Source organism: Melanostigma gelatinosum (genome assembly GCF_949748355.1).
Source record: "Melanostigma gelatinosum genome assembly, chromosome: 4".
NCBI classification, from domain to species: domain Eukaryota; kingdom Metazoa; phylum Chordata; class Actinopteri; order Perciformes; family Zoarcidae; genus Melanostigma; species Melanostigma gelatinosum.
In genome coordinates, this window is record NC_136637.1 from 22,743,240 (window position 1) to 22,767,516 (window position 24,277).

General features: G+C 40.0%; 2 protein-coding genes across 3 annotated transcripts; both read left to right on the forward strand.

Annotated features, from left to right (window-relative positions):
* The first annotated feature begins 3,516 nt into the window (after positions 1-3,516).
* zranb2 (zinc finger, RAN-binding domain containing 2) lies at positions 3,517-7,839 on the forward strand. 2 transcript variants are annotated; one of them, XM_079267005.1, is made up of 10 exons: positions 3,517-3,627; positions 4,300-4,352; positions 4,447-4,555; positions 4,747-4,829; positions 4,923-4,999; positions 5,167-5,316; positions 5,398-5,573; positions 6,013-6,072; positions 6,581-6,733; positions 6,945-7,839. In XM_079267005.1, exons 1-10 carry the CDS (start codon positions 3,572-3,574, stop codon positions 7,000-7,002), a joined length of 975 nt encoding a protein of 324 aa, XP_079123131.1. In that variant the 5' UTR covers positions 3,517-3,571; the 3' UTR covers positions 7,003-7,839. The 2 variants fall into 2 exon arrangements, with proteins under 2 accessions (XP_079123131.1, XP_079123132.1); XM_079267006.1 differs by having other exon boundaries at positions 4,300-4,346.
* A 1,960-nt stretch (positions 7,840-9,799) lies between these two features.
* Positions 9,800-12,355, forward strand: ptger3 (prostaglandin E receptor 3 (subtype EP3); the record flags this gene model as incomplete). Its single annotated transcript, XM_079267906.1, has 2 exons — positions 9,800-10,588; positions 11,387-12,355. The coding sequence occupies 2 exons, from the start codon at positions 9,800-9,802 to the stop codon at positions 11,675-11,677; spliced, it is 1,080 nt and encodes a 359-aa protein (XP_079124032.1). The 3' UTR covers positions 11,678-12,355.
* Between the last annotated feature and the right edge of the window lie 11,922 nt (positions 12,356-24,277).

Below are 24,277 nucleotides of genomic sequence, written 5' to 3' on the forward strand. Positions count from 1 at the left end.
TGTACAGACTCACAGGAATCATCGAATGTAAACACTATCTGTGGGGTTGTCTGATTCCATTTGGAGAACGTCTGGTCTCGGACTTCGTGCCAGCATCGCTCCTCCAGTTTTCGGGTCAGTCAGGATCGGCTGGACCTGACGCATTAATATTGTCGGTGAGGAATGCTCTAGGTCTCCTGCTATTTCAAAGTATGGCTGTTTCAAGAATGTGATGATGAAAATGTTCTTCTTCATGGTGATTTTTACCGCGCTTCAGAACATGAGCATTATGTGACTAAAATAAATGTGTAAATTGGCTTCAAACTATCAGCACCAGTGGATGAATGCTTGACATGCACTTACACAATCAAAACTGATGATCCAGTGGAACTCGCTCCATCTTGCATTTTATTACTGCTAAACAGTGGATTTATTAGCGACTATAATTTTTTTTTTTACACATGTAGATTGCTTTTACAACAAGTGGTGAGACTGGATTGTAAAATGTGTGCTCTCTGGCTCCCCAAATGAATGTGCTTCAGTGATAAGGACCGGATGAGAGGATGTGAGATACGGCACAATGCAGCGGCGCATCTCCCAGCGCAAGCTGTTCCACTGTGCAGTAGTCTGTGTTATATAACTCTGATGGGGTTCGCTGGCATACAGTTCACCCCCCACCGCTAAAGTGTGAACACAGGGCCAGCTCCCTTGGTTTCCGTTGGACTGTCCTCTGACAAATGTGCAGAAACAAATTGACATACAGACATGCCTCATGAGGGCAGAGAAGTGGATTTGTTTGGCGCGTGGGAAATACATGTCGTCCTCTTGATTAATGCGGAATCATGACACTGAGATAAGAGCGGTGGGTGGAGTGCACCAACGTCCACCGGCCTCCAACACCCTCACAGCACCCATTTTCTCGGGGAACAGCTCCCTGCCATCTGTCAGTATTGGAAAGCCCTTGTGGCTTGCTCCAGGTTTTTCCAAACCTATATACACGGCTGCCTTTCCCTGTCTGAGACTCTGCTGTGCATGAACCTTCAGCCGTAACAGCCACTGGGCTTGAAAACGGTGTCAGCCAAGCCAAAGCCTCATTGACACCATGACAAATCTCCCTTAGTAGTGTTATTGACCCTGGACATAATCAGCTGTGGGCTGTACATTGGCCAGAAAAGGAAACGGTGAAGTTAAGAGAGCACTTTAATGTAATTGGACGTTGTTTACCGAAGTGCTATTTAATCGCCGGACTCCTCGCTGAATCTTTCATGAAACTCTGTGCCGCAAACAAACATACAACAGCATTGGCAATGTCTCCTTATTAGTTATTCATGGCTGCATTTGCTTCATATCTCTGCTCACTCTTTTTTTGTGCAACACTGAACGCTAGAGCAGAAAGGACATCCTCAGCTGAAACTTGAGAGTGTAGATGGCTCCTGTATTATCAGTGAGAGGAATAGATGCTTCCTTTATGAAAAAAAATGACTTCAATGAAGTCAAGAAAACTCATAACAGAACGGAGAGGATGCCTCATCTTCAACAAACAACAATATGTGTGTATGGAGGCTGTTGTTTTCATGCAATATCACACTTCTGGCTTCTGCATGCAAATGATATCAACGGTTCAAGAGTAATTTCCTTTAAATGCGCCTCTCTCCCCTCTCCTTTTTTTTGCTGGCCTCTAGTCATAATAAACCCAGTGTTGGGCTCATAAATCAAGTGCATGTCTCCCTAACAGATACATGATGATTAAAACGATGTATGATTAAAAAGTCTTGTTCAGTTCATCTCTAGTGTACTCAATTAAATAAACCCCATCTTGTCCAAGACATAAACGACATGCATCAACAAATATTTCAGCCGGCAACAGGAAAAGAGGACAAAGAAAAGAAAGACTGCAGTTGAAACACTGAAATGGCTACTTGTGTGGCCTCCGGTTCATGGACCAGCTGTGGCAGCGACCTCCTCGTCTTTGACTTTGACCAACAGCAGATTGGGTGGACAAGGGCGCTTCTAGAGCACCCTAAGCTCTGCTGTCTACCTAGTTATAGCTTTTGTTAAGTATTTTCACAGTGCAACTTAAAGCGTTTCCTTCTAGCGTTTACATCCCAACATATGGAGTGCATCTTAACTATCCTGATATTTAGAGCAGTACAATTATTTAAATTATGAAATGTGTCAGTGTCAAGGGACTGACCCTTTTCTTGCAAGGTCCAATCTGATTGACAGTTATTTTTGAAAAACATCTAATAATGATAATATAATTTGTGATGCACAGTGATATGTTGGATATGAAATGTAATAGCATATCAGTTGTCTGATATGTGGCATATGTCCAGAACATTTGATTAATCTATAAATACTACTACACCTGGCAAGTTAACAGTAATCATCTCTTAAATGTGAAAGTGACAGTAAAAGAAGAGCATATTCTTTAAAACTCACAAAATAAATTTGAATCCAAATTCAATCATAATTGCCCCTGCTTTGGATAGCTATGCGAAAGACTACTACAGTTTAATTTGTATGTTGAATTCAGAGAAATACATGCAAGCACACACACTCTAGCCCGTCTTAAAAGTTACTTTTCACATTACCTTACACAGCCCTGATTTAGATAAACAAGCAGAATCATTGTGAACCTGTGAGCAGCAGACATAGACCAAAACAAAACAGGAGGGTTTATGAACGTGTGCAGTGTTAAGCGTTGGCATTAATTGCCATCTAGTGGCCAATACTGGTATTGCAGTAAAACAAGAAATATCAAAGTTTCATACTCCTATATTGGGATTCTGAGTGAATAATATTCATCATTACCAACAGATCTTAAATCAGTCATGAGCTACATGACAGTCACTGGACATCCACCGTCTCAGTCTCAGTATCTTCCATCATATTGTACTCAAAGGAGGTTCACCATTGTAAAGTGAATGCAGACTTTCAGTTTGTTTTTAATCCCAATATTAATTATTTACCCCTCTGTCTATTAAGCCTAATTCCCTCTTTTTCAATAAAAAGTATTTGATAAGGAAAACAAAATATGATTGGCTATAGGCTACCTAGAGGGACGTAAAGTTTGTCATATAGCAGGTTTATAGCCACAGTGTAATCTGCATTGCTGAGAACTTGCATATTTGTTCATTAGACATAACTTTACTGTTTCCCTTTATTTATTTAGTAGCTGACAGAATTATTTAAGGGTAATGCCACACCACCACATTTGAAGGGGACGATTATCTTACTATTTTACATCGTTCGTTTGTCAATGTTGCGTTCGTGTCTTCGAGTGGGGGTGGAAAAAGCAACTTATTGTGACAATACTTTCGTTAAAACATGCAGTAAAGTGACTTATTAAAATACATCCGAGTGTAATTGATTTAGATCACGGAAAGCAAGAAAGTGATTATTTTTGGTCAAGGTTTGGCGCAAAATAATTTCCAAAGAAAATCCAAAGAAAGGCGAGTTCATAGTGTTACTGGATGAACCTGAAGGCACCAGCGGAGGGAGGAGGAGGAGTTTGGCTAACCGATAGCTGCTGCATGAACATTGTGAGCACACCCTGCCAACGAGCCAGTGTTAGCTAAAGGCCACAAACATGTCGGGGAAGAGTTTTCGAGTAAGCGACGGGGACTGGATTTGTCCTGATAAGAAGTGAGTGCTGCGCTCATTTAAAATATATATTTCACGCACTAGCTGGTTAAATGTAGCAGCATCTTTTTGCTTTAATTTCTGGTCGTGCTAACATGCAAACGGTGGTTAGCTTGGGCCTTCTAGCATTTCACGCTGACTAGTTGAGTAAAAGAGCTTACATTTACCTTATTCTTTTAATTCATTGAGTGCCATGTATGCAAAATAAACACGGGAAATAAATAAAACATTTAGGGTCGGAAATGTTTTGGATTTACGTGACAGGGAGTCTCCACAATAGTTATCAGTGTGCACAACAGACTCATAAGATAGCAAGCTAGCTATCGTTAGCTTCTGTGGGGTTGGGTGGGAGTCCCCACTCACTATTGTGGGCGGTGTTTACAATGTTGTAGAAGCCAAGTTGTCATGAATTTAGAGTCTAATTTAGGTAGAGCAGTGTCATGTTACACAGGAACTGCATGAAAAACGTCTTCCATGAACGACAAGCCAGCTGCAGTCGTCAGTGCACAGGCCTTTTACACAGACTGTCTGACAGACTACAAGCTAACGCTGTGGCACATGCACCATGAATAAACATACACTACTCATCTTGTAGCACACTCTGCCTGAATGATGAAGTAACAAGCTCACGTCCTATCTGTATATATAATGTATTTATTGTTTATGCTTTTGCAGGTGTGGAAACGTGAACTTTGCGAGAAGAACAAGTTGTAACAGATGTGGTAGGGGTGAGTCCTTTATTCTAATTATTCTATTTTGCAGACGCTTATTACAAAGCGTCAAAAATAAGCTGTATTAACTACCGTTGTTTTGCTTCCACAGAGAAAACCACAGAGGCAAAGATGATGAAAGCCGGAGGAACAGAGATTGGGAAAACTCTGGCTGAGAAGAGCAGAGGCCTCTTCAGTGCAAATGATTGGCAATGCAAAACGTACGTGTTTATTGTAAATTACCAAGATGTTTGGTGAAACAGACACTGGTGCAAATAGACACCGATTTTCCTAATGAGTAAAATACATGAGAAAACATGCATTTTAGCAAGTCAAACATTGTTTTTTGTCATTTTGAAATGTGTCGAGATATTACAGATTTATATTGTCCTCTCCTCCTGTCCTCATACAGATGCGGCAATGTCAATTGGGCTAGGAGGTCAGAGTGCAATATGTGTAACACCCCGAAATATGCCAAGCTTGAAGAGAGAACAGGTAACCCAACAAATATATAGTTTGCCAGGTTTTTGATGTGCCTTTTGAAAGACGGATGTTGATTGCCATTTTTATTTCCTCTTTGCCTTTCAGGTTATGGTGGAGGTTTCAATGAAAGGGAGAATGTGGAATACATTGAACGGGAGGAATCCGATGGGGAATATGATGAAGTGAGTTCTACCTGACCATTTACTGTTTTGATAATAGAAACAATGCAGCTGAAAGTAGCATGCAAACGTTTAGCAGGTAGAACTTGTGTCCTGAAAGTATTTAATTAAAATGTCTTGGTCAAAGGTCATTTTCATTGATACGGTTGTTTCTCTTTTTAATGTCCAAGTTTGGTCGGAAAAAGAAAAAGTTTCGTGGAAGGTCCGGCAGCACGCCGCCCTCAAAAGAAGGCGAAAAGGAAGAAGTAGCTAAAGGTCCAGATGATGAGGAAGATGAAGAGGATGAAGAAGATGGTGACCTTTCCAAATACAAATTGGATGTAAGTTCTGGAGCTGGAAATTCATAAATAAAAGTACTATAATATTTGCCAACAACGGAATATTATACACTTCCTCTGTAGGATGATGAGGATGAGGATGAAGAGGAGGGAGGAGGAGGAGGAGATGCCAAGGGAGACCTGTCAAAGTACGACCTCGATGCCAGCGATGAGGAGGAAAAGCCAGCTAAGAAAAAGGGCAGCCGCTCTGGTTCGTCCCGTTCATCTTCGCGCTCCTCCAGTTCACAGTCGAGGTCCAGGTAAAGGGTACAGGTCAAGGGTAACTCCAGGCAAAATGTCAGTATCAGCTCAATCTTCCTTCTGATTTACTGATCAACATAAATTACATGTCGCACCTGCTAATTTGTTGTTGTTGTTTTTTTTCCTCAACCCCTCCCCGTCTGTGACTGAATACTTTTTCTGCATATTGTTTTGAAACGCCAATGACTTGCACTTGTTGCCTCTACATGTTTTAGTTGTCTTTCTATTTAATGGGTTGTTTCTCCAAACCTGTTTATGCTCATTTAGTCAATCAGAATATTTGCTCATCCGTTTTGCTATACAGTAAGGCAAGAACAGCTTTACTTGAATACTCAACATTTATATGCAGTTAAATCTGTCTTTGTGTTGCCGTGTGAACCATCAACCGGTTTTTCTTGTTCAGGAAATATTGGAAAGGTTCTGTTTTTTGTCTTTCAGGTCCCGCTCTAGAAGCTCATCCAGTTCCAGGTCTGGATCTCGCTCGAGGTCCCACTCCAGGTGAATGAGGTGACATGCACTCTCTCCCTTAGAGAGTGTATGTATGGGGCCCTGTTCCTTAGCTTAAGTTTGAACAAAGACTGGATCCGGCTTACAGTCCTCTTTCTCACTCTGCAGATAGTCATGTTGGTCTGAAATCATGAGGAAAATACTTAAAATGCCCTGAAGGTTTTCAATAATTTTGATATACGGTTCTTTCAACTTTCGATTAGGCCCGAGAGCTTAATAAGTACACGGAATGGGAACTACCTGAACTAAATTTGAATGTTACCAGAGGCTCAAAAGTCTGAACAGGCATCTGGGGTCTTCATCAAGCATCTCACAGTGGTGCTGGCTTTCATTATGTCCAGAGGAAGCTAAACATTCTCTTCAGAGTCTTGGTTCAAATGTTCTCAGCACCACTAAACTACAGTTAAGTGCTCTTAATCAGAGAAGCTTGATAAATACCCACACTGTTGGGACTCTGTCTTGACCTTACTGACCTCGGTGCTTGGTTTTCCTCCAAAAGATCCAGCTCCAAGTCTGGAAAGGCCTCCTCTCCCCAGAAGAAGTCCCGCTCACCTTCCGCCTCACCTGAGAGGGCACAGAAGCGCAGTCGCTCCAGGTCCTCATCTGGAGAGAGAAAGCGGAGAAAGCGTTCTAGATCACATTCGTCCGAAAGGTTTGGGTTTCTGTGGAATACCACAATGGCACTGTCTAATATTAGCCGTCTGTCGCCTCGCTTAAGGGAGTTCAGATTTACCGAAATATGTTCACATTTTGCCTCGTTATATTGTTTTGACTGTGTCCTTGTCTTTACTGTGCATAAGTGAGAGTTAATTGCTGAACTTGCTGACCTCCTTCTTCTTCCCATGGTGTTTGTGTGATTTCAGGCGCCGTGGCCAGTCCTCTGGATCATCCGATTCTGGCTCCAGTTCAAAAAAGAAATAACTTAATTACAGCCTTTTAAAACCAGTAAAGGAACCTTAGTAGAAAAGTGCATGTTGTGTTTCAAGGATACAACTACATCATTTCAGTATGCTGTCCATTTTCCTAGAAGAGTCTAATTTCCTTCAAAAGCGACCGCGGCAACATGGCTTCCCTCTGCCGTTACCCATCATTACAAGCTCCCTTTTCAAAACCACATACATCCCGATCTGTGACTGTGTGTGTAACTGCAGGTGTCCAATAGACATAAATGTTTGGTCCCATAGAAAATCAGATATACTGTGAAGAGGCTGTGTGCCGTTTTAAACCCATATCGTCGTGGCAGTACATGTTATTCAACTCATCTGTGGGGAAATTGAAGTAAATATTTTTAGATTACTTTTATTTGACCACTTCATTTTTTTTTTTAATGGATGCTTTCTTTTTTTAAATCGACGGTGAAGTACTTAAGCACCAATTTACAATAACAGACAGCAATGAATTTTGGCCCTGTTGTATTTTCTTCATAAATATATATTTTGCTTTTTGTTTTCACGGTAAGTATTTTACTTTATGATATTGCTTGTTTTAACTAAATTGCAGTCAATTCAACATTCTTTGGTTTAGGTGTTTACTGGTTTTTTCTTTAAACAGTTGTCACCAGTTTTAACACTCAATTATTCCTCTTAATTTGTCTCTTGGGAAACTATTACATTAAAAAATAATATTTGTGCTCCAGATTAGTACACCCAGAATAACCAACACCGTACAGTATATCCAGATTCATGGTCGTGTGGCAATACTACTTTATTGGTGAAACAACTCAAATGTACACTTGTAAATAAACTCGTGTTGAAATGGTTTCTTGCTCCTCCCTTGTACCTTTTTATTTTTCCACGGTGAGGCTTGTAAGTAGACCTGGTATGTCGAGCACTGTTTGAACCCTCCTGACGTGTTCGTTTCTTCCCCCTTACTTTAGTGTTCCCGGCCAAATTTGACCGATCTGTTTTAACTGCTCTTACATCAACACATTAATCATCACCAAATTGTATTTAACACCTTTTTAAGCTGTGAACAATGTCTCAGACTAGTGGTTTACATGAATAACTGCTGTGAATAGACACTGAAACTGTTGGAAGGACATTGTTGAATATAGGCCTCCCGGACTCCGCATCCCCCAGACCGTTATACTCCTGCTAGAATCAACAGTACCTGGTCCAATGCTCCACGTGTCCCCAAACACACGCCTCTCCTCCAGGTTTGTCATGTCCAGTATAATACCCTCAATGGACTCTGATAAAAAAGAGTTGGAAGCTGGACTTGAAGTCATCCACACGAGTTGTTGCATAACGTGTTGGCCCTGGCGTCGTTATGGTTTCATCTCGCTCTGCCTCCTTTGTCCTGAGGATGAATACCAGAGCAAGTTGCCACCCTTGGACTGGAATGTCACCTCTGGTGCCACTTCCTCGCCATCGGTTGAGTCTCATGATAGTCCGGATCGAAATCAGGATCAATGTCTTCAATTTCTGAGACATCTTCCTCTATCTCTGGTTCAATCGGTTCAAAAATTAGGTCCAGCGCCTCTGACAGAAAATGGCCTCATTAGTGGCCTACTCATTGTGTTCACAGAGTAAAATGAGAGCAAGGCACAAATAAGTGTTATCGTTATTCACAATCTGACTATATGATATAGTCTGGCAAATTTTGACTTCAAACTAATTATAATAGCCCTCAATGTTGAGGTACTGAGCAGTTGAATATAGAATGGGCTCCACACTTTAGTGTTGTCATTCTCACATCGGTCAACAGGTGGCACTTCTTACTCGTATTGTGCTGAGTTTAGGAGAGGGACCTCGGGATCAACACATCGATGTCCTTAATATAGTGGGTAATTGCTCCAGGCCAAAAGTCACATCAGTGAATTGCAGACTTATCTTACCTTCAGGGTCTGCTACAACATGCCGCGGACAGCACTCAAACTGGGTAAAATCGTTTTTACTGCAACATTTTGGACAGATGTTGGCCGGCATTAGCCTGCTGCAAGATGCTGATGGTGATACTGTGCTGAGAAAGGAACCCGACCTACACGTGACTGTGGAGCCTACTGGTAGTTAATAGACTAGGTTGTAAAGTAGGCCTATAATATGTTTTTTTCCGTGATAGGAGTCTAATCTAAACTCATTAACAGTCGTATATATTGCTGTGATAAATGATGCAGACTAGGCCTACCACAATTGACGTATATGTGAATTTCCTCATCACCAACCAGAGGTAGCCGTATTGCTTAATCCCACAAACCCGTCTGTTTTCAGACGCTCAATGACAATGTTTCAGTGATTTATCTGATTAAGAGTCGAAGAGCCGGTTTGTTTCTTTCCCTATCATTAGACAAATCTGCCTGTCTGTGCTCACTTCACTAAAATGTGATGATAATATCTAGGAAATCGACTCGTGCGGGTCCGAAGCAGGTGCGTCTGCGATAGTGTTACACTTAAGTTCCGTACGTAGTCTCTACTTCTAAATAGACATTTAATGATCTCAGATCAGAATATCGCAGATGCCCGACAAGGTTTCTAAAAGTCAGGTTTATAATTCCAAAGTGTGTTCAGAAGTTTGCATCCTCTGGTCGCGTCACAGTCCCGCCTCCAGCGCGTAAAAGACCCGACGCGGTTTTTACGCACTGCATTCAGTTGAAGCAATTTGACGAGGATGCCGGACACACGCACACGGTTCATCAGCTGCACGTAGACTTGTACTTTTCGAAATGTTGAATAAGGACGGCTGTGATTCTTTGGAGGGCTTGCAAATCACAATTGGAGAGATGTTGGATTTTAACGTCTCCAAGTCATTGCGCGAAGGCAATGCCACCAATAATTCCAGTTGTGGATCCGTATCAGTTGGTTTCCCCATAACCATGATGATAACCGGCATGGTGGGCAACTCATTAGCTCTCATGCTGGTGTATATCTCGTACAAAAAGAAGGAAAATAAAAGGAAACGGTCTTTCTTGCTCTGCATTGGATCGCTGGCGTTAACGGACCTTTTTGGACAGCTTTTGACAAGTCCAATAGTGATATCAGTTTACCAAGCTGGTCTGAAATGGGACCGTATCGACTCATCGGGCAAATTGTGCGCTTTTTTCGGTGTGTGCATGACAACTTTTGGCCTGTGTTCTCTCTTTTTGGCTAGCGCCATGGCAATTGAAAGGGCTTTGGCGATAACAAACCCCCACTGGTATTCCAATAACATGAAGACAAGTGTGACAAAGCAGACTTTGGCTGTCATATGGTGTCTTGTTTTGCTCTTTGCGCTGCTGCCCACTGCAGGGGTCGGTGAGTACACACGCCAGTGGCCGGGCACCTGGTGCTTTATCAGCACGGGGGACAGGAGCAATATGTTTTTCGCCATCACTTTCGCTGTTCTTGGGATTTTCTCACTGCTTGTTACAATTTTCTGCAATGTAGTGACGATCCGGGGCTTAATTATCCGGTGTAAAACAAAGTCTGGCACGTCTCAGTCTTCAAAGCAGTGGGAACGGCTGACCACGGAGACCGTCATTCAACTGTTGGGGGTTATGTGCGTCCTGCTGATATGCTGGTCTCCTCTGCTGGTATGTGTCTATATGGGCGATTGCACCCATACTTTCTTACAATCAATAGTCCCATGGCTGAATGAAACTAATGAATACTTTATTTGTGTATCTTCTAATAATGCCTTCATACTTTCTCTTGAAGTGGCATTCACTGACAGCTGTGTACTAACATGATAAATTGCCCTGTGTCATAATTCACAGTTTAATTGGGTTTTATTGTCAGCTGCCTGTCACAAGCAGCTGTGGATGTCTGGAGATGCTTCATCTCCCTTTGGCAGGATTGCAACACTGCACACACCACACTTTTCTGTTTCCCTCAATCACTCATTCATTCAGTCACCCTCCGTTACTCTAATTCTCTTCTCTCTGCCCCACAAACACAAACCAGTCAGATAAATGATGTCATGTATGATTCTTTTGCCATGTAGCCATTTTCCATTCTGGAACAATCCACTTAGCTGAGTCCTGTTTGGGGGGGTCTGCTCAGTGTGCTATGAGGTCATATCAAACACATATTTAATAGTCCCACCAGGGACATTAATAGAAACCACTGTGTCAGCAGTGATGGCAGAGCGAGTTCCTAGAAAGTGAACATTATTCTGTTTATTTGTACATTTAGTTTGATACAGTATCTACTCAGAGTTATCTTGAGAATAGTGACATTGAATATAAAAACTATTATCTCCCAGCCAACAAGTGTGCATAATACACATTGATCTCTGAGAGGCTTTCTCAATGGTACATTTTCACTGAATAACAGAATGTGTCTTCATTGTCGTATTGGTTCATACAACTTGTGCCTGCCTCTCTCCTCAGGTGCTCATGCTGAGGATGATCTCCAACCAGGTATCCTCACACGACTGCAAATCAATCGCGAGCCGGGACGTCCAGTTAGATTGTAACTTTTTTCTGACAGCGATCCGCTTGGCCTCCCTCAACCAGATTCTTGACCCGTGGGTTTATCTGCTGCTCAGGGAGATCCTCTTCCGCAAGTTTTGCATCGTGGCTAATGCAGTGTCCAACTGCTCCATAGAGGAACGGAAGGGGACCCAGTCGGCCTTGGATGCCCTTAACAAGCAAAAGCAAGACAGCATCAAACCTTCATAAACCACAATGTAGCTAAGTCAACATTTGACAGGGAATGCTATCTTGTGACGTTGAAGTTAGGGACACATTGGATGGATGTGAAAATGGATATTGTCTTGGATGTGTCGGGAAAAACATGGGGACAACCTTTATCTCCATGTCGTCCACAGAAAGATATTGTGCAATGGGAGACAAGGTTATAGTCTTAATAGGAAGCAGCCAAGTCTGATCTGGGCGCATTTGTTTTGCTTAAAACAAATTCCATTTAAAGTCACCTAACCAGCATAAGGATGCATGACCGTGTCACCTCTTGCATTTGGCTGCAGTGTGGGGGCAAGGAATCTCCTCATTGCTAGTTTTCAGTTCTGATAACATCTTCCAGACCCAAAAACTGAACATGGGTGACTCTAAATTGACTTAAATGGAAGTGATGCATCACATGCTCATTTTAGTTTGTGAACTGAGTCATTGCTTTTAACAACTTGCAGCCATAAACCAGTTAAAGGAGAAGTTGTGTTTTTTTGTGACTGTCTGTAAATTAAGAAATAAACTGTAAATGTGCTTATATTAAGTGGTAGATAGCATTGCCATATCTTACATGAAATGTAACCATGGCGGCCATTCAAAAGAAAGTTGTTGATAACAAGATTATTTATTAGTGTCTGTAGTAATAGGAAGTGAGTCGTTTCTGAATGCTGACAAAGCATACCTGCTTGGTATCAATTGTTGTACATTTTATAATATATTGTACGTGGTGTTCCTCGGCGAGCAGCCAGGACGATGAAAATGTGAAGCTTTTCATTTGTCTCCGCTCTCCCTCCTGAATATGAGTGCACTGGTATATTTGTGTGCACATTTTTCTCTGCAATTTACAGCTTCAATTTCACTCTTATGAAGAATTGTGTGTGGGAAATGATTTGGTGTGTTTAACATTATGAGATTATGGATAACAGAGTGGCCTGATACTTACAAGGCTGTCAAAGTGTCGTTGGCAAATCCCTGCGTATTCCATCGGATTCATAGTATTCCTGTTCTGTTACAATACACAGTGTGTAATGACAAGTGTATCTAATTTCACCAGCCAAATGTTTGTGGAGAGGAACACACGTCATTTGTGTCGTCTTTTGTCCAGTTACATCAACATCAGTAGAGAGAGCGGAGGTCTTTGGATACAAGGCTGACGAGAAGAAAAATAATGGAACGCAGGAAGCCATGTCCAAACTGTACAAATCACAATTTAAAAAAGGTTAAAAAACTTGTTGTTCAACTGCTCAACCCAATATATGCGGCTTCACAAGCTATCATCAGTATGTAGGCCGACAGTGTTAGGTATTTACACAGGGGCTGTATCCGCATGTTTAAACATCTTTTTTGAGCGACTGCACGGATTCATGTTTTTAATTCTGGAGTGATCGACTCGGACATCTTGATTGTGTCATTTCGCATTCAAATGTTTGGTTCTTATCAGCCAAATTGTGTCTTTGTAGCCTTGATGCTACCTCTAAATATAAGTAAAAGTTCATTTCTTTTGAATGGGCACAGTGCAATTCACCAGAGGTCTCAGATTTGAAATCAAGGTACTTTTCAATGAGGTGATTTGGTTTTAGTGCCAGATGACTTAATGCCATTTACCAAGAGTGCACTCGGAAATCCATTTATTTTACAGTGATGTAGATATAATCTTTTATTTTCAGCTACGTACGCACCGATGTACACTCTGCTTTGCCCGGGCCTGCCTTTGCCTCTCATGTGAGAATGCATACAAGCTCAGTGATAAAGCTCAGTGATAACGACCCTAAAGGAAACTGTTAGCTGCAAAAGCCATGTGTCAAAAAAACAAGTTCTGTTGTTGTCGAGTTTATCTTGTGTCGCTTGAGAAGCTGGTCTGTATTAGAAGACCCACTCAAAAGATTAACTTTGGTTTCGAGCGAAAACAAAAATATCGAAGGAAACAAAGAAATTGTTCAGGCATGTGTTGCACACAAATGAATCATTATTATAAAACTCATTACCAGCTATGAATGTGCAGAAAACACCAGTGTATTGCTCTATAAGTGATGGATTTCCAGTGTTATCACACTAATATGATGACATTTTCATCAATGCTCCACTCATTGAGCTTGTGGCTCTGCATTTTAGGCTTTTATTCCAAGCACATGTTCATCCTGTGCAGCTGTGAATATGTACTTCAGCAGAAACATCTGGGGTTTCGTCCATGCATTTAAAACAATGATTACATTTGTTCTCAGCTTCCATATGAATCTGCGTCATTTAATAATCTCAGTTCCCTGTCCAGGGGAACTGAGACTGAAGCTTCCTGTTCAGAATAATCAGAATAATTACGCAAAGGAATATCCCCATGAAGCTAATTGGCCCTATATTTGGTTTGGAATTTTCCAGTGTGTTACATCCCACCCAACTGGGGAGAGGAAAATGGCAGAATAACAATTCATTCTTTGTAAAGAGAAAATATGACACATTTCCACTCTCTTTAAGGCACGGTGTTTACGAGGAGTGCTTCTTGTGGTTCTGCAGTAGAGTTTCAGTATGAATGTTCATTAGAACCAGGGGAGACACACATGAGATCATAAATTCTGCAAACTCCAGTTTATTGATCCACGCGGTGTAATCTTCATATAGGCGATGGTAGCTTCATTAAGAGGTCAGTTAGAATTGGATTTGCCCTCTAGTCCAAATATATTGCACATTGATCTCAAGCTTGATTGTACGGACTGTGAAGGTTTGCTCACATGCTTGAATCCTGTCCATTTGTACAAGGAACAGGCTATTTCAGCAGGCAATTATACACTCAAGAGTCCTGCATTTACAATGTGTACAAGTGCATACTGATGTTGAAAAAGGCTTTATGAGGTCCAGAGAATCTGGTGTTGACAGCTGGCACCATCTCTCTCACTCAAGTCAGGAATGCATGGAAGTGATTTACTGATTGCCTCATGAGCTGAGGAGTCACTTCATGTCTTGAGATTTCAAGACAAGAGATTGTTTACGATACAAAAATGTTTGATCGTTTGATATTTTGCATTTTTCTACACCCTGTAAAACAATGTAGTATTCAGATGACCCTGTGGAAAAAAATATTGTGCCACAATAATAATTTTGACCATCTCTATAGGTTAACTCTGTGGCATCAGGAATTCACAGACTGGCCCAGATACTGTAGTAAACATGTTGCATGAGCAGTTCACTGATAAGGTACATGATGGTTCTTTGCTGCAATTTGGAGCTGCCACCCAGCCAAGTCGCCTTGCAGAGCATAGAGCAGTCTCTCAAGTCTATTTAAAGAGCTATTATAACATAACAATGGAAACAGGTTTGGCTCACCAGTCATGGCTCCACTCATGAATGTTAACACATACCGGATGCCTATTATATGTCCATCTTCTTATCTTTTGGTCACAATACGCCGCTGCGTTTGAATGTTTAACATTAACTCTTTAAAGTGAAATGTCTCCAAACTCGCCAGCTACATGCTTTCTACTGTTCTGCGCTGTACATTGTTTTATAAGTCGTGTGCCTCCCGGGTGAACTGTGGTTAGGCTGAGCCATATATATAAAATATATTAAAAAATAAAATAAAAAAGAGGAATGGGTGCGTTCTGGTGCATTGTCGAAACTCAAACCATGGAAACACTTGTGTTCGCTGGTTGGCTTTAACACTCTGCTTGTCCTTCGAGAATGATGATTCAACTGAGAATGATGTGAATGTATTTTCATTGGTGGATGTTTCAAACACTTTGAATCTTGTTGCTGCTGTGCATTTCAAACACACGTATAAGCTCCTATTGTTTGTTGGACCTATAGTGCAATGTGTTTCACATGAGTTAATAAATGGAACAATGTGGTACGAAACACTGCATGGATTCATTTCATTGAGAGGTGTGATGCATGAGACTAAGGTTTCTGGATGTTTCTGTTTGGTAGTGCAATTCATATGAATATATATACTGCATTTAATATGCTATATATCATATACAAGACAAACAATATTCATTGTGCTTTATAGCTCATTTTATTTTCAACTTAAATGGCTTTGCACTGTTGAAACTGAAACGTATAACAATGTCTACTTCAGATAAGCACCTATGTTACTACAACAGTATATTGTTAAAGATAGAGGCACAACGGAGCACCAGCATTTATAGTTTTGCTGAAGAGCAACAACAAAAATGTAAATGATTGTATCATACGTCAGCTCAAAACAATACAATCAAACTATTCAAATTTGTAGAGATTGAAGTATTGAACATTTACCAAATATCAGGTTGCATTGAACATTTTTCATTCGCACATTTATTTAGATTTGATATCACAAAATACTTCAGGTTTCACTTCCTGTTTTATTTCGTAATCTATTTATTTTGTAATCCTATGTTGCTGTGTTGATGGCGTCCCCTCCTTTCTTGTATGCATCACCTGTGTTTTGTCAGTCTCGTCCGCTTTGCTCTGTTCACATTGTTTCGACCACCAGTGGGCTTTCAGCCTGCCCGTCTGTCCCTCACAGTCCTGTCTTTTCTCTGTTGGCTCGTCTTTCAGTCCTCCCTTGGTGCATGGCGTTTTGTTTTTGTACCCTGTCTATTGTTTCTAACTTTTTTTGGATCTCTCTGATTTGTAAGTTCCTTCTGCATTCATTATTTAACAGCACAAATCTGCCTGCCCTTTCTGCATTTGGGTCCTTCCGTTGCTGCCGGCTTTCCAGACTGGCGACACAAGGCTCTGATGAAAGTCTAGAAATAAAACTTTTTAACATTAAATCCTTGCATTGGAGGAAGTGTGAAGAGCCTTCTTTATCTTGACATGTTGACCTTCCTGTACCTCAGAGTTTGGTGTGAGTTTTAAAGTGAATCCTCAAATGCCAGGTACAATATGTAAAGTATATGGTCATGTGCAGGTGCAGCAGCCTCCTCTTTCATGTCAAAACCACGAATTAGGATTTTAAAAGAAGAAGTTCTAACTGTATTTTATTTTCAGTTACCTTGACTCCCCAAGCTCTGCAGTGCAACTACAGTCAGGTAATCCTTAAGCAAGCCATGTGAAGTGTTCAGATGTTTAACCTCCTTAGAAGCACAAAGTAAACTGTGGTGACAATGAAGTGCTCATTTAATATACCCCTCATGAATAAAAGGTAAAAGGCCTTTCCATAGTAGTATAGATGACATTGCTCACCAATTTAGATGCTTTAATTCAATTAGTCATGAATAATGTAAATCGCTGGACTCAATCTCCGGGATCTAAGCACCATGTAGCCATTTTACTGCTGAGTCAGGGCATTTGCCGGCATTTGAAAAATTCCGGTCGGACCATTAAAGCTTTATCCTGCCATTATTTATCATGAGGAAAGCACAGAGACAAGCACTTTGATGTCGTAACATATAGCGCTATGTTGGTGTTTTAATATGAATTATAGATATAAAACTCTCCATAGAGGGTTTGTAAAGGCTGTAGAAATAGGAAGACAAAATCCATGTATAAATTGATGTGCAAATTGCCTCTTTTTGTAGCTTGTGAAGGTGAAAACATGCAGGTGTGGAGCTACAATTGTGTGTTTCTTTAATTCATTGGTCTATTCTTGTTTTTTAGTGAAGTGTCTCTATAATAAGAAATGTGCAGGACCAGGAACATAAACATTTCCCAATCACCAAGTGTTTTAAAAAAAAGCACTGTTCAAGTGATTTATTCAGTCTCACGTCTTTAAGCATGCAAAGCACTCACACAACAGAAACGTCTTAATATATCTCGAAAATATCTTCACCAAGTTGGTCTTTGATTTAAAGGAAATATATCTAAAAATGTTTCTATAGTCTGGACTGTGGCCTTGAAGGATGTCAGTAGACCACTGCTGCTTTTATTTATGTAATGCTCTCTCCTTCCACAGACCATTATGCTAAGAGAGATAAATGTCTGTTCACTCTAAATGACATAATTGCTCCTCTAGGGCCTCTCTCGGAAGAGCGGCGGCATGACTTTAACCGAATTAATCAGGTTGCTGATGGATGCTTCTACTTTACCTCGCTTATGCTTTTAATGTATACTTTGAATGTATGGACCAGGTCTTTGTTGACAGAGTGTGGATTGTGGGAATAAGGCAAGCCAATGCTGCTGGGCATTGGATGAAGCATTCTCAGGTCAGATAAGCAGCCAGGGTGAGCCACAAGGTCACCTGCTGCCTGCAGACAGGATCCAGCAGCCCCTGAACACAATTACTCTGCTGCTGTGGAAAGGATTGGGCTGCATGTCCTCAGGCAATGACCCATTATGTCCCCAAATATAGCGGTTGAAAAGGTATGTGATGTTGGCGTATGCTCTCAATGAATGACAATGAGGATGAAATATGTAATGCTTGTTTACTCAATCACCCGTGAGTGGAGACTTGATTTCCAGTGGGACCGAACACATACGCAAAAATGGCAAAATAGAAAGTGTCAACAGATGCTGGCGATCGTTTAAGCACATTTAAATAACCTCCCTCATAATTTGATGTATATAGACTGTTTCATTGAAAGTCCGTTTTTCTCTCAATCTCACATCTGATTTATGTGTTTTATGAGCATGGGGAGAATTGTGGTCAGTCTTTGCGAGAACCCTATCAGTTTCTACCCCGCAGTCTGTCACTGTTGCTCTCTGCTGTTTAAACTTAAACTAATGAAGACATAAATCCATCCAACGCCGGCATGGCACTTCCAGTCCAGCACAGACACTCACCTATGGTCAACAGTTCTCTCATTTTTGGAGTCAAGCATGTATCCTAAAAAACATGTCATGTTACGCTATCACCCTGTTAATGTAGCTTCGGAGATAGGCCCACTGACGGGTAATGTAGTACTCTGTACAATGAATATGCCAATTATTAGTGACACTTTCACGAAGTAGACTGATGCAGAGAATACTTTTAGCAACCATTTGAAAGCTTAAAGATCTTCTTTAATATCTTGGCAAGCCAATAGCAATTGTGTACCTTTTTTGTATTTGTCCACATGGTTGCAATAAAAACCCTGTAAGAAGATGAGCACAATACAAGGTAATTATAACTTCAATAAACTAAAGTGTCAATAATGCAAAAGAAAATGCATGTAGGCCAGGGGTCTCAAACTCCCGGCCCGCCACGTCATTTTATGTGGCCCGCGAATCCACCAGCAAAAAAAAATAAAAAAAGTAAAAAATATTTTTTTGTTTTTGTTTTTTTTAAAGTTAGACTTGATAATAAAAATATCCCCATCGTCTAAATTATGAGATAGAAAGTCATAACTATGATAGAAAGTCATAATTCTGAGATTGAAAGTCAAAATTATGAAATAGAAAGTCAAAATGATGAGATACTTAAACACAGTCACAGAAGCAGCTCTTTGGCTGGTTACTGTACACTTGAAATGGAAATGTATTGTGAGTACATTGAAGGCTACTTTAAACGTGGCTTTACAACACATGAAATACGTCACGTGGGATTGTGCAAACGCACCCTTGAAAGGATTTTAACCATTGAACAAAGTTATTGTAATAACTTGTGTTTGATATTTGTCTTTGATGTTTTCTTTAATAGTTTGATCTTTGAGAGAGTAATGTGGGTTTCTTAACCCTAAATTAAAAGGATTTAAGTTATAATCACAGAAATGTGCTTAAATATATTTTTACATTTATATAACTGCATGTACAATATTTTTACACTTGACTAAACAATAATCAAATGCAGAGAGTTATTTAACAATATGTTAGGAGTAGTTACATTTACAACCGGCCCTTTGTGGGCGACCATGATGCTGATGTGGCCCGGAGTGTAGGCTGTTATTGCAGTTCATTTTGAGTGGAAGGTCACTAAAATGGAAATAAACAATGGATAAAAAAAGTTGCCAGTATTCATGAGGGCAAACATTAAATGGTAACCAGGTATACAGTACAGGACAGTCGTGTGTGTGTGTGTGTGTGTGTGTGTTCAGTGCCCTTGAGGGCAAAGATATGCTAAAAAGGCCCTGTTTGTCTTTTTTATTGTCAACAAAGCTTTTTATGACCTTGTGCCATTTAACATCGATGCAACACACACCTGGAATTCAGACACGATGGGATTCATTTCACCCTCTTTATGTTATTTGATGGAGTGGTATGTAATATAATTAGCAGAGTAAACAGTCTCACTCAGCTGCGCTCAGCTGCGCTCAGTACACACAACAGGTAGACACGGGATTCATGCCACTGATACGCTGCTATGGTAACACTGTTACTTGTTGATGTTGGTCATTCCTGTCGAAGGGAAACTGTCCACGCTGTTGAATGTAATTCGAGAGTATTAAAATGTTTATTTAAATGTGGCATTTTTAATATAGCCCACTAATGAAAGTATTGTAATATTTATGTTTTTGCAGTTTTACGAACTGGCCGATTGTGGTGAAAAAATACTCTGTCACAGTTTTTCTCCATTGTATAGACACAACAAATTAAACTATGTACACATTCCTTTGTTTTTTTTTTCATACTTAAATATTTTATTCATGTTTTTTTTGTTGCAAAGAAAAACAAAATCAAATCCTAAACAAGTAAGAAATAATACTAGCAATTCATGCACCTGGCAAAAGGCCAGGAGGAAATACATTTAAACAAATAGTTAAATTAAACAAAAACAAAAACAAAATACATCAAAACAACCATGCAGCATGCCAACAACATTGTCCGTCACTCGTGTCAACCATAACTTCAGGATCAGATATCAAAATAGTGTATTGGAAGAGTTCTATACACAGCAATATTTATGTAAAGATCTAGATTTGCACAGATGAAGTAGCATCCTGTTTGAAGAGAGTACCTGTCTTCTTAAAAGATAATTCCTTTGACATTCCTTTGTTTTCACTCAAAAATAAATTCCACATCAACCAGGACTAAAATCTTAAGGATTGCCTCTTTTAGGGATCACCAAACTTATTACAATTCCTCCTAAGGGGCCATAAATGTGTGTACCAAATGTAATGGCAATACATCCAACAGTTTTTGATGAATTTCACACAAAACCCCCCCAAAAAATCTACCTTGTGGTGGTGAAGGGAACACCAATAATATTATACAAACTATACAACCACGCTACATTTGAATGTTCATGGATGAATGTAAAAAGAAATGAGTGCAACATCTTCAAGGATGTCAACTGTGAGAGGTATAGGCCCAGTGAACACACTGCTGTTTACATGGGGGAAACCTTAAACTCAGTAACAAAACATGTGGAAACATGGTAAAACATTGTTTCTTGCTCCCAGTTAAAAAGAAAGCAACTTAACAGACTTATCATGATTGAATTTTACTGCAGCCATATTCTCAGGGCAACACTGCAATAAAGACTATTACATAATAATACAATCGTAAGACAAATCACTCGGTGCTATATTCCAGCTTCAAATATTTTTCGGGGATGAGATTCTTTTGCCGTTTTGGACCCTCCAGCTCTGCTCCTTCAACAAAAGTTCTCAACATGTCCTCTAACTTCAATCTGCTGGATGTTAATATTGGCTGCCCCAAAAGACATATCAATCAGATGTTTTCCCACGTGGCTGGGTGTATTGATCTGCAGCTTGAATGGCTTTGAAAATGATGTGCTTTGCATCCTCCACTCTGCTTGGCGCTGCCTGAGCACTTATGGGCCGAATCCAACCACATACATCTTTATAAAAGCACTCTGCCCTCTTCCTCCTTGTCTGCTCCGCTGCCAACCCTGACGGAGGTTCAGTGTCTGTCTTTTCGACCACAGAACAGGAAGGAAAATTGAATTATTAAAACAAATGCCAATATAGGGATTTAAAACTGATATAATTCAGTTTTTTTTAAATGGGTTTTCTATTATTACTAATATGGTCTCAATTGAGGAAAACAACCTTGCTGACCCTGGATAGCAACAACAACACGGGAGGTTCCATGGGAGGTTGCAGTTAATACATGTTGTAGTAAATTACATTTTCTCAGCAGTAAATGCATTTGTGCTCTTTCTATGTTTGAAGTTGGAAGTGCGACAACAAGAGGTGTATTGTTCTCGCTTAAACTAGACAAACAAGTGCCAGAAAGATAAAGCCAATATGCTCGAAACCCTCCAGCTGTGTGGCACAAGGAGGAACTAAATGAGAGGAGTTCAATCAGGTTGTAACAGAAACTGTAATTCTTCCACAATGATTATCCTGCCAATTAATGTACAGCAATTATTTGAAATTGTTTGGGGCGATTACACATTGACTATCTGATTATCGCAGCATGATGCTGCCTGATCACTTCCTATTCATCCGTCTGTTTCTGTGGTGCTATTAATCAAGTATTGTGAAATGGACGAATGCATTGTTGGATTTGATCACTCGGTCGTGAGATTTGCCATAAAGTGCTATTTTGATATACATTATATCATCAATGTTTGAATCTTAATGTTTGATTGCGAACCTTCTGAAACAGCTTTTGGAATCGAATGAAACAATCACTCCACTGATATCCATCCTGTTATTTGCTGTTATGACAGAATGATCCGCTGTGTGTTTTTAGTTGTAAGGGAAATTCTGGGAGAGATTACACCTAAATGTATTCAATTAACAAAACAATTCACTGAATGTGAAGTGCAAGAAAATGAAATGTTGGTGCATGCTTTGAAGAGTGTTTAATGTAGCTTTGAGCAGAGATAAAACTCATTAAAGGCCACTGTCAACAAATTGTTTTCATCAACTAATTACATATGCAAGCTGTGGTAACGATAGCTATCTATCTCCCTGGATGTTGCCTTCATCTTTGTGTGTGTGTGTGTGTGTGTGTGTGTGTGATTTTTAAAATTTATTTACCCTCATGTTTGACTTCTGATTTGAAAAAAAAGGCGACAGACAAAACCCTAAATGGCGATTGGTCGAAATCCTGAATCAGAGGCTTCAAAATCGTAGTCCACAAACCAATGGATGATGTCACGGTGAGCAAGTGCACTTCTTACAGTTCATGGCATCACTCTACTATAACTACCAGTATTATTTCTTTTTCTTTTTGCCTGCTGTTGAGTTCCTTCACTTTGCTTTATTCATGTAAAGTACTCCACAACAACTGTAATGGCTACTCGTCACCACTGAGACGCTTGTTTAGGAGGTTGGATAATAAAGCAACAGCTTTAAATTAAAACGGTTATTACGAATATAATGATCTTGACATAAGTAGAAGGTAAGATGAGCCGTCTCACAGCAACACACAATTTGTGTCATGAGACCTGTAATATAGTGAGAGCCCTTCATTTCACTGAAGCTGTGATGGTTTGTGGGTTTACGGATTAATTTTGTTTTATTACCGAGCACTAAAATCCCATTAAAACTTAACTAAAGGATGACTGCAAACAAGCATGAAGGCCTGTACTCAAAAATGGTGCTTATGGGCTAAGCTAAGCCAAAATTACAGGTGTAGCTGGGTGTCTTACATTTTTGTGCCTAAACAATAACTTTTTAATACCTCACACTGAGAAATATGAAAGTGTTTTAAACTATTTTTTCTGTCTAACATAACCACCAATTATTTTGAGAATCAATTACTCATTAAAGTAATTTCTCAAGCGTAAATGCCAAACATTTGCTGATTTCAGCTTCCCAAATGAGTCTCTTAGTTTATTTGTCTTGTTTGACAGCAAACTGAATATCTCTGGGGTTTGCGCTGTTGGTTTCACAAAACAAGCAATTTCATATTGTCGGTCATCTTTACAACTGGGAAATTGTGATGGTTATTTTTTCACAACCAATCATGTAATGCCTACTTCAATACTTGACAGTTTTTTTTACTATAAACAAAAGTTAGTGTGCACCTGAATATACTGTAGTACCAGACCCATCCCTGAGGAAAAAACGAGACAGTGGTTTAACTTTCCCTGCAAATGTAGAAGTTAATGTAATACAAAATTGATAAACATTACAACAACAGTATGATTACAGAAGACATTTAAACTCCACAGTCTCGCTGTATAAAATGTATACAACTCTCCATTGAGGGTAAATGAAAGTGTGGGAAGACGAGACGAGTGTCTGCTCCGTCTCAATGGTACAAACAACTTCCTGATGCTTGTTGTGAGTGAGAAAAATAAGTGAGAGGAAATAACCTAGGGAGACTAAAAGAACAAAAATCCATACACCAGTTACAAGGCACGTCCTGGAGCCACAGATTGACAGCAATATTGCACTTACATCTGGCTTCATCTTTGGATTTTAAAGAAAAAGAAGAATCTAAAACCAGATCTATAACTTATTTTAGATCATCTTGCATGGCTCAGCATTGCTTATCACATGATTCATAACACGCTCCATTTCAACCCTTTATCCTAAAGGAAATTATGTTTCAATAATGTAACCCCAAGTCTTTTTTTACCACCACCTCCCTCCTTAATGACTATCAGTTATTTTGCATCTTCCCCACAGTGAATGTGATGTGAAGCCTGATGTCTCACGTCAGGCTTCACATCACCCAGTGTGACTTCTTGGCAGGATGTTCTCTTTGTTCAGATGAAATGATGCAGCGTATTAAGTCGATATCAAGAATCACAATTATCTGACTTTGAGCACATTGACTACTGACTGAAACGGATGTACATATCAATTCTCCCCTACCATGGCCATCATGCTTTCAAAGGGCAGT

Bases quoted from the DNA above. Each gene is read 5' to 3' on its own strand.
- zranb2 (XM_079267005.1), top strand. From the start codon at position 3,572: ATGTCGGGGAAGAGTTTTCGAGTAAGCGACGGGGACTGGATTTGTCCT. The intron at 5,317-5,397 runs GTAAGTTCTGGA...CTTCCTCTGTAG, and splicing joins TTTCCAAATACAAATTGGAT to GATGATGAGGATGAGGATGA. The intron at 6,734-6,944 runs GTTTGGGTTTCT...GTGTGATTTCAG, and splicing joins AGATCACATTCGTCCGAAAG to GCGCCGTGGCCAGTCCTCTG.